Here is a 10,177-nt window from a genome sequence, read left to right on the forward strand (position 1 = left end):
CCAGGAACAGGAGTGGGAATAGTGATACCAGAAGGGTAGGGGGAAGGGAGGGAGAGGAAGGGAGAAAGGGGGAACCGATCGCAATGATCAACACATAACCATACACCTCCTCCAGGGGGAAGAACAACAGAAAAACTGGGGGAAGGGTGATAGCGGTCAGTGTGAGATATGAAAATAATAACAATTTATCAAGAGGTTATGAGGGCGGGTGGAGGGAGAGAAAAAAGAGGAGCTGATACCAAGGGCTCAATAGAAAGTAAATGTCTAGAAAAGAATGAAGGTACATATGTACAAACATGCCTGATGCTATTCGATGTATGGATTGTGACAAGAGTTGTAAGAGTCCCCAGTAAAATGATCTTAAAAAAGACTGTTAGGTTCTAAAATTCTTGAATTTTATATGAAGCCCTTTGCACATTTTTATCTCATGCGTCTAAGTATTTGCCTAGCATTCCTTTTTTCCCCTAGAACTCCTACTACAGTTATTCTCCCCCAACAGAATTTTATCCCTATTAATATGTTGTGTGCTGTAGAGTATATTTTATTGATCTGCTTATCATTTATGTCTATAACAAAATGTGTATGTAAATATAAATTTTAAATGTTTAAAATGTTCTATGTCCATCAGACTCTGTACGTATTAAACTGATTTTCATCTGCATTTAGTTATGACTAAATGTGTTAGTATGTAGTTAATGAAAACAGCATAAGTATCTGTCATTTTGATAAACAATCATAAAATCTAAATGCCATTTTACTTACTGTTAACATGAAACATGAATTGGGGTCAATTTTTTTTGCCAGCTTTTTTTTTTGTTTCCATGTAAACACGGAAGAGTCTTAATCGTAGAAATAAAAAGATGAAGGTAGAATGAGTTTGAATGTTACGATATAATTCAGCCCTTTGAAGCCAGAGTGAGTTGGTTGAGCCTTGGACCCTGTTTGTTTTCTCTCCAAGAAAACAGCCCAAGAGGGAGAGATGGAACCTGTGGACAGACACTCCTAGGGGCCAGATCTCAACAAAGAAACACTGGAAATGATCCTAATGGCTAACAATAAAGGAATGAATGTGATGATATTTTCAGGCATTAAATTATGATATAAACTCTAAGTGAAAACAAATAAATAGGCTCCTTTGTTACACAAAGCGGTGAAGAAAGATCACAGAAGCATGAAGGAATGACCACTGCTGTTAGACTATGTGAAGAATTGGGAGGGATAATTAGGTTTTTTAAATTTCTGGTTCTTTAAATAGATTTAATGACTTAAACGCCTGTGAAAACATTATGGTACATACACACTGATTATAACTCAGGGGAAATGTGGCTTCGTGAGAGAATAGAAGATGACGAGCTAATATGTGACTCTAAACGGGGTAAATATTGACCAGTTAGCTATCAGGAGGATTGTAGGGTGACTTTTTTATACCTTATTTGCCACATTGTCTGGAACATGCGGAAACAAACCAAGTTAACCCACTGTCTGGAACATGGAGTTGATAAACTGAATATAAAGAATAGTGTGTGCCAGGCCCTTTGCAGAGAGTCATTACAACAACACACAGTGTCATTACCACAACTGTGGTCAATGTTGTTGCATAGGTGAGGAAAGGAAACTTCTAAACTACATTTGCCGTAGTCATTCCGACTCAGAGTGGTCGAGTAGGACGATCCGATGCGGTTTCCAAGACTGTAGATCTTTCGACTGTAAAGGAAGTTGCTCGCCACACCGTTCTTGGTATAGGCAGCTGGTGGGGTTGAATTGCTTCAGGTTAGCAGCCAAGCACTTAAGCCCTGTGCCACCGGGGCTCCTCATAAAGGAGGCTTAGAGATCTGAAACTGGTTCGTTTAGCCAACAAATACGTGACCATCTATTGTGTTCCAGGCCCTGTACTGAAAGGGAGACACAAAGAGAAGATTAACATACAAGTGCAGAATAACAGATAGCAACAACGGGAGCCAGAGGCTGAGAGAGAGAATATTGGGCCTGATTTCGGAATGGAGGTTCAAGCAAGGCCTCTCAGAAGGGGTGAGGCTGAAAGACTGAAGAATGGCTGGTGGGAAGAAGTTGTTCCAGGCAAAGGAAAAGTGTGAAGAGTGCAGTGCAGGAAAGAGTTGGTGTTTATTTATTAGTAACAAAGCCTAGCCACGATCACAGAAAAAGACAAACCAGCTGATGGGAGGTCAGCCTTGACCAGATTTTTTCCAAGGCTTTGAGGTCCATCTTGAGGTTTCTCGATTTGTTTGTTTGTTTGATTTACCCCCCTGAGGCCATGGGAAGCCGCTGAAGCGTCTGATGACAGTAGTAAAATGGCTATTTAATCCGACTACCTTGGGGAGAGTAGGTTGGAGAGGGACAGGAGAGAAAGGAAAGGACCTGCGAGAAGGCTTTTGAGACGTGGGGAAGTGTGGGATGCTGGTGAGCAGGTGGGTACCCTGGAGAGAAAGCGGGTAAAAACTTGATGATTTGGGGTGGAGTTGGCAGGGGGAGGCTGGAGGGAGGATTCAAGGATGACCACCAGGTTTCTGCATAGATGGCAGCACCGCAATCACTAAGAGAGGGCCAGCAGAGAGCCGACTTTGTGGGAACGTGAGGGAACCGAGAATTTTGCTCTGAAGAGGTCAAGTTTTCTCTTTCCATGAGACACCAATGGAGATGCCAAGGTCAGCCGTTTCCCTGAGACCTTGAATTCCGATTAATAGCTACTTGGTGACAGCTAATAAATTACAAATGCACATGAGTATATCCTCTGATCTGCAGTCCAACTTCTGGAGATTTATCTTAGAAATATACTTTGCATTTGTTTGAAATGGCATCTATACAGGACTGTTGATTGCAACAATGATCCTAATAGCAAACGATTGGAACCAAGCCAAATAGCTATTAACGTATCCAAGCAGTGGGATGCTATGAAGTGACACAGGTGGGAGGAGAGAGCTCTCTGTGTACTTACATGAAAACAAAACACAAGCAGGCTCAAGCACCTGCGTTCCATGAGACAAATGAAGCCCAGTGCAGAACAGTATCTCTCTTTCTTTTTTTAAAATCCTGTTATTAGGGGCACACACAACTCTGATCACAATCCATGCAAACAGTATTTTTCATAGGCAGTTTTTCGAGTGGGGAAAAGAATATGTTCATCTTTGCATCTCTTTACATCAAGAAAGTCTGGAAGGTTCACCCAATAGAAACGGCTAGCCGTTGGAGTCTGAGGTGGGAGTGGAACTTGACACGGCCCAATTGTTTCGAGTTTTTTAGACTATGAACCAGATGCCTGGATTACCTACTCAAACACTTAGTCGCTGACATTGATTGGCCACCGACCATCTGCGAGTCCTCATAGCGTTGTTCGAGATAGCCATCCTATTTTCCACTTTGTAGATGAGACTGAAATTCAGGGAAATGACTCACTCAGGGCCACACGGTAAGTAAGCAGCCCACTCCGTGTTTGATCACAGGCCTTCTTGGCTGCAAAGCCTTGGCTTTCTCTTTCCCCGGAGGTGCTATGTGGACTTTGCCTGTGGGTTTTCATGCCGGTTCTTATGCCTCCCTGACAATCACCGTCTCCCGACAGAGCCTCATTGGGGATATTGACAATGCAATGAGGACCTTCCTCAACTACTACACTGTATGGAAGCAGTTTGGGGGGCTCCCGGAATTCTACAACATTCCTCAGGGATACACAGTGGACAAGCGCGAGGGCTACCCGCTTCGGCCAGGTAAGCGGCATCTCAGTGTCTCCTCGGGTTCTCTAGACCCGCATGTTTGTACTTCATGGTGCTCGCAAACGCTCCCCCACCTGGTGTTTCCCTTGGCTGTGGTGGTTTTCACGTCAGGAAGTATTTATTCCCACATTTTCACAGAAGGAAACTGAGGCATACATTGGTTGAAATGGCTTGCCCAAGATAACTAAATATAGTGGCTCGGACCAGAGCCCAGAATTTTGAGCTAAATCATGTGCCCTTGCAAACTCGGAAACGAATGGGAAGGAGAAGAGCCTTTTTGACAACGGCACTCTTGCCGCTGGAATTTTAAAAGCGTAAACAAACTTCCTAAGTATAGTCTTCTTCAGAGTGTCAGATATGGGGGGAAAAAGAGGTATGAAAACAATTATAATTTATCAATGGTTCATGAGGGTGGAAAGGGTAGGCAGAGGCTGATACCAAAGGCTCAAGTAGAAAGAAAATGTTTTGAAAATGATGATGGCAACCTATGTACACACGTGCTTGATACAATTGATGTATGGATTGCTATAAGAGCCCCAATAAAATGATTAAAAGAAGAAGAAGAAAGAAGCACCGTTTTATTCTGAGAAACAAAGACGTGTCCGATAAATTATGCTTCAGTAGTAAGGAATGTCAAAACATTGGAACGGATCTTAGGAGTGATCTGGTCTCATCCACCTCCTGGTTATGAAGCTCAGAACTCAAGATTCAGAGAAGGCGAGGTTAGTACACTGGATCCTCTCTTACATTCTTTTCTACATCCAATGTCCACTGATTCACCTCAGGAAGGTTAAAAACTGTAAGAGGGGAAAAGGGCATGAGGGACAGAGGAAGGAAGCTTAGCAGACACAGTCCAGCCCTAACCCCAAATAGGTCATGCTGTCATTGTTTTAGAATCTTGACCCCATCCAGCCAGAATTGCCTGTTAGCTGTGGGAGACGTTTTTTAGTGATTTCCTCTGCTCCCATTTTCTCCTTTTAATCCAAGTGGTTGTGCGAGTCTTGAAGGGGAACAGAAGAGAGAGTAAGACTTTTATTCCTTAGGTGCTGTTGTTCTTGGTATTTCTTGTGCACTGGTTCTCATGGGAGATTTTTTTTTTTTTTTAGAAAACTCTCAGAAGGTATCATATCTAGTGTTAAGACTACACTGAAACTAACTGTAAGACTTAGACTTCCACCATCGGGGTAAGAAGGAACCTGAAAAGTCTTCTAATTGAAATCCCCTATCATATCCTGGTCAAAGGGCTCTGCAGATTTGCTCAGTTCCCATCAATGACAGGGAGCTCAGTATGTCACCGAGTCAGCCTGTTCCACTGGCAAGACAGGCTCATAGGAAGGCTTCACTGGAAAGTAAGGCCCTACTGCCAAACTCCAGGAATGCCTTAGTTTAGTCACCCTTCCTACCCCAAAACAATAGTGCGTGGGAAATAAGGTCCTATTAGGTATAATCAGATTGTCTTGTGTCATACAGGCTCTGATCAGCAGTTCGGAGGACAGGAATCTAAGGGCTCCTAAGGCCTTTACCTCCTCCAAGGCCAAAATGTAAGCCTTGCAATGTCATCGTCCTCTAGACAGGATGGAAATGAAAGCACACACTTAGGCCCACGGCAGCCCTCATGGCATAGTGGTTACCCGTTGGGCTGCTAACTGCATAGTCAGTGGTTCGAAACCACTAACCACTCTATGGGAGAAAGATGGGGCTTTCTACTCCCCTAAAGAGTTATAGTCTCGAAAACTCCGGGGTAGTTCTAGCCTGTTCTATAGGGTCGAGGTGAGTCAGCAATGAGTTTGGGCCCCCTGTGAGGGAGAGGAAAAAGATGGCTGGCCCTGACTGTCCCAAGATAGAAGGGAGGGCTTCCCATGAGAGCCCTGTCTTTTTCTTCTATGAATAGATCGTGTCTCTACGCATTAGTTAAAAAAACAACAACAAAAAAACAGAACCCTGCATTAATCTGTCTTAGAATGTTCTTAACAGAGTTTAGGGACTCCTAGGGTTAAAAGAGTCAGGCAGAGACCTTTCCCCTGAAGATTCTACAATAAGTAGAATTTGCAGTCAGAAGGGAGAGAGCTGCTGATCCCAGAGGAAACAGGAAATGACGGTCGGGAGGAGAGGCTGATGTGGGCAGGGCTGAGGGACTCTTTCCTCTCCAAAAATGGCTACGTGATAAAGTGACGAGATTATACTGAGCTGGAACTTTGACCTCCTGGAATCACCTGGAAGGAATGTCTTTCTTTTTCATGACAGCTTTCAGATACTTTGTAAGGCAGCAAACACAGTTGCCTAGGTTTTCTTTTCCCCGGTACAGGGGCTCTCCTTTTGGACCGACTCTTCTCGGCTCATGTTTGTCTTAAGGCGGGACCCACTTCTGACCCATATTCCGGCTTTGGAGACTAGGGCAAGTCTGTCACTTTGTTCTGGGCACGGTGAACTGATGGGCTGACTCTCGAATCTTTCAAACTTCATCCTTTTGCATCTCAGGAAGGGCTTTGCCCTTACCTAGACTCCAGTCCTTTCACGTTTCAGGATTAGGTTAGGCTGTAAGAGAAAGAGAACATATATACTCGTGTGTAAGCCGAGTTTTTCAGCACATTTTTCATGCAATTTTTGTGGTAAAACTAGATGCCTCAGCTGGTATTCTGGTTGGCTTATTATACTCGAGTACATATGGTCCATGATAGCTTAATGAAGATCGAAATATATTTCTGTCTCTTGCTTTGGGCTTATATGGCTCTCCATTGCATGAAGAATTTTTAATCTTGTTTGCTGGGTAGCGTTGGTTTTTGGGTCGTCAAGGGACCAAGATGGCCACTCATGCTCTAGCCCCTACCTCCTCTGCCCTTAAGCTTCACTGCCCTTCTGGAGGCTCCCTGGGTTTGAGAATGTCCGTCTTCATGGGGGTCCCTTCTAAACTTCAGGCTTGGGGCATTTTGGCTTTGAAAACCCAGCACCAGGTGAGTTGCCCCATGTTCCTCCTGTTTGGAGTCGTGTGGACAAGACATGGGGCAGAGGAGTTGTTTACTGCCCCATGTGGGTGTGGAGCCAATTTTGTTCACCACTGGATGAGGGTCTGCTTTGGAACTTTGCAGAACTCATCGAAAGTGCCATGTACCTCTACCGTGCCACGGGAGATCCCACCCTCTTAGAACTTGGAAGAGATGCTGTGGAATCCATCGAAAAAATCAGCAAAGTGGAGTGTGGATTTGCAACAGTAAGTGTTTCCTGGGCCCCAAGAACTGGGCAGTCAGTGTCTCTGAGACCAGTGGCTAAAATGGCCACACTGAGTGGAGCCGCTTGGAGTCCTGGGAGATTAGCTCTAGATGGGACCTTAGAGAAGTCAGACATCCTAATTGTAACGATGGGGAAAACAAAGAATGGAAACTCAAGGAACCTTGCTAAAGGTTGCATATCTGGAGAAGGTGAAACTTACAATTAGTTCCCGGGATCTCGACTTCATGCTGTTAGCAGTCTTCCTGTTTCAAAGAGCCTTTATCTGTCGGAATTGACTGCTTTGCAAAGGTGAGTTTTGCGAAAGGGCCCACAAATTGGCTTTCAAAGGGGAAAAATTGAGTCCCATACTCCTGTCTTTAAACCTGGGAACCCTTATGAGAGTAGTTCAACGAATCTCATAGATATTAGTTAGATATCTCTCATATGCCAGGCACTGTGCTAAGTCTGAGGGTCATTAAAAGCAAAAATAAACAACAACAACAACAAAATCTCACTGTTGAATTGGTTTGGATTCATAAGGACCCTCGAGGACAGAGTAGAATTGCTCCTGAGAGTTCCCAAGACGGTAAATTTGCATGGAAGCTGACGGCCCCAACTTTCTTCCATGAAGCAGCTGCCAGCCTTTCCCTTTACAGTACAACTGTGGAGAAAGGCCAAGTCCTCGCTCTCATGAAGCCTACGTTTTAGTAGGAAAACAGTGAGCATATGTGTGGGAAGCAGAAAAAAGACCAATGTGGTTGAAGTGGAGTGAGCAAGGAGCCAAGTAGGAGACCCGGTCTGAGAGGTGACTGGGAACAGATCAGGCAGGGCTTCCTCTGCCCCAAGGTGGAATCAGAAGTCTTTGAACAGTGAGTTTTAAGCCGAGGAGTGACATGTTCTGATTTATATTTTTCCAGGCATGCCAAAATCAGATGCGTAAGGAAATAGTCTAGAAGTAAATGCATCCAGAAACCTACAAAGCCTCTGTTCAGAGTGCAGGGTTAAAAAACAATTGCCTTTCATTTTCTCAAGATTTTTTAAAGCGATGGTATGCTGTCAGTGAAAGTTGGGTGCACACTTTGAAAGGAAAGGCATCTATATAGAGAGGGGGAAGATAAAGCAGTGCTCTGTTTTGATTTTTAATGTGTTGTATTCTTTGGAAAGCCAAGTGCCTAAGCCCACTGGGGCCTTCTTAGGAATGCTCGATCTATTTCCATGAAAATGAAGCCCTTTGGAAGTCTTCCAAGGTGACTAGTGGAACAGACTTCTGACTTCCTTGGCTTTTGTCACAAAGAGTAAGCGCCTAATAATCCCTGGTACACCAAGTCCATATCTGAGTCAGATGTTGGAGGGTAAGATAAGTGCCCACTGAGAATTGGTTTTGTTTAAGAAAATGAACCCCTCCTTCTGAGAAGCTGAAGTCAATGAATGCATCTTCCTACTCACCTGTGCCTGTCAACTCAGTAGGACTCTTTCTTTAGAAGACTCCTTTCCTGTTGTTTACAACAGCAAGCACATGGTAACAGCCTTTTAGCATCACATTCAGGGGAATTAGCTAAGGCCTGGGGGTTCCCTTTGTGGAAGACCAGAATGAACCCTTGGGCACAATTATGGCCTCATGCTGATGCCTCCCTCATCCAGGTGATACACGTTTATCTTTGTCTTATCTTATTAAAGACTTCATAAAAGGGTCCCTATTAAAAAAAATAATAATGAAATTAAAAGATAATGGAATTTCTCCACAACATTTGTGAAACTGTCTCATATTCCGTGAAATCCTTGGTTCTCGTGAGAAAGGTTAACTAGACCTCTGTTTCTGTCACCAAGGCTAGGTGGGGTCCAGGAGATCAGAGAGTTCCTGTGTCATGGAGGGCAGTCAGGGCAACACTGGAGCAGAAAGAGCAGCAATGTAAAGGACCCACTCCCGGAGAGGGGAGTGTGCTCATAGAACTCGGAACACAAGCCAAGGTGGCTGGAGCTGCCGGAAGAACGAGGAGACTAGTTGAGGTGGAAGGTCAGGGAGCTAGCAGGGGCCCTCTCGTGTAGGGCCTGTGAGGTCCAAGTCAGGCCTTTGGTTTGCAGTCTGTGTGAAACGGGGTGTCAATGGAGAGTTTTGAATAGAAGTGTATCAGGTAAGATTTCTACAAATACCCGGTGGGATCAGGGTGGCAGCAAGAAGTCCAGCTGAAAGCTGTGGTGCTAACCCAGGTGAGAGATGATGGTGGCTGGAAAAGGGCGGAGCTGTGATCAAATTTGCCCAACGCCTCTCAGCCCTTAGTGGCAGAACTGACTCACTCTCCTTTCTACTGCATTCATGTGACTGGCTTCCTTCTCCCTTGTGGTAGATCAGAGATCTGCGAGACCACAAGCTGGACAACCGCATGGAGTCTTTCTTTCTGGCTGAGACTGTGAAATACCTCTACCTTCTCTTTGACCCGGATAACTTCATCCACAACAACGGCTCCACCTTCGATGCTGTGATCACCCCCTACGGCGAGTGCATCCTCGGAGCCGGGGGGTACATCTTCAACACCGAAGCCCACCCCATCGACCCCGCAGCCCTGCACTGTTGCCGGAGGCTGAAGGAAGAGCAGTGGGAAGTGGAGGACTTGATGCGGGAATTCTACTCTCTCAAACGGAACAGGTCAAAAGTTCAGAAAAAGACGATGAGTTCCGGGCCATGGCAACCCCCAGGAGGACCGGGAACGTTATCCGCTCCAGAAACCCAGGACAGATCAAGGGGAAAGAAGCCTGGCAAACAGAAAGTCCCTCTTCTCAGCTGCCCTAGTCAGCCCTTTACCTCTAAGTTGGCATTACTGGGACAGGTTTTTCTAGACTCTACATAATCACTGGATGATTTTTTTTAAAAACTAAACTATAATAATAAATAAATCTGCTTTTGTCCATTGTGTCTGGTTCTTTTACTTATTGAGCTATCTCATGAGATGTCACTCAAAGACAATGTCTATGGCTCAGTGAATTATGAATCTAGTGTGTTTTTTCTCATACAGTGGAAGAATCATTTAAACCCAAAGCCAGCTTGCCTCAGGGACTCCTATGGGTTGGGTGTGAGGCTGTGTTGTCTAAAGAAACAAAATCAGTGACGCTCATAGATGGACAAGAAAGAGCCTGAGAGCCGAAAGGCATCCTAGATGGAGAAGGCATCCCAGCCCAGTCCCAGCGTGGGTCCACGGATCTGATGCCACCCTGCGCCCTCTTAAGACTCTGCAGGCCTGTGACACAGA

General features: G+C 44.9%; 1 protein-coding gene across 1 annotated transcript in view; it reads left to right on the plus strand.

The window, feature by feature from the left end:
* Nucleotides 1-9,841, plus strand: part of EDEM2 (ER degradation enhancing alpha-mannosidase like protein 2) — a 32,046-nt gene extending 22,205 nt beyond the window's left edge. The window contains exons 9-11 of the mRNA XM_004697943.2: nt 3,575-3,719; nt 6,812-6,933; nt 9,278-9,841. Coding sequence (XP_004698000.1) covers nt 3,575-3,719; nt 6,812-6,933; nt 9,278-9,778 — 768 coding nt within the window. The 3' untranslated portion in view covers nt 9,779-9,841. The remainder of the gene's footprint in view (nt 1-3,574; nt 3,720-6,811; nt 6,934-9,277) is intronic.
* The last annotated feature ends 336 nt before the right edge of the window (nt 9,842-10,177 follow it).

The sequence above is a fragment of the Echinops telfairi genome, unplaced genomic scaffold (assembly GCF_000313985.2).
Source record: "Echinops telfairi isolate 266 unplaced genomic scaffold, ASM31398v2 ScPeMD7_5592;HRSCAF=6446, whole genome shotgun sequence".
Taxonomy (NCBI): Eukaryota; Metazoa; Chordata; class Mammalia; order Afrosoricida; family Tenrecidae; genus Echinops; species Echinops telfairi.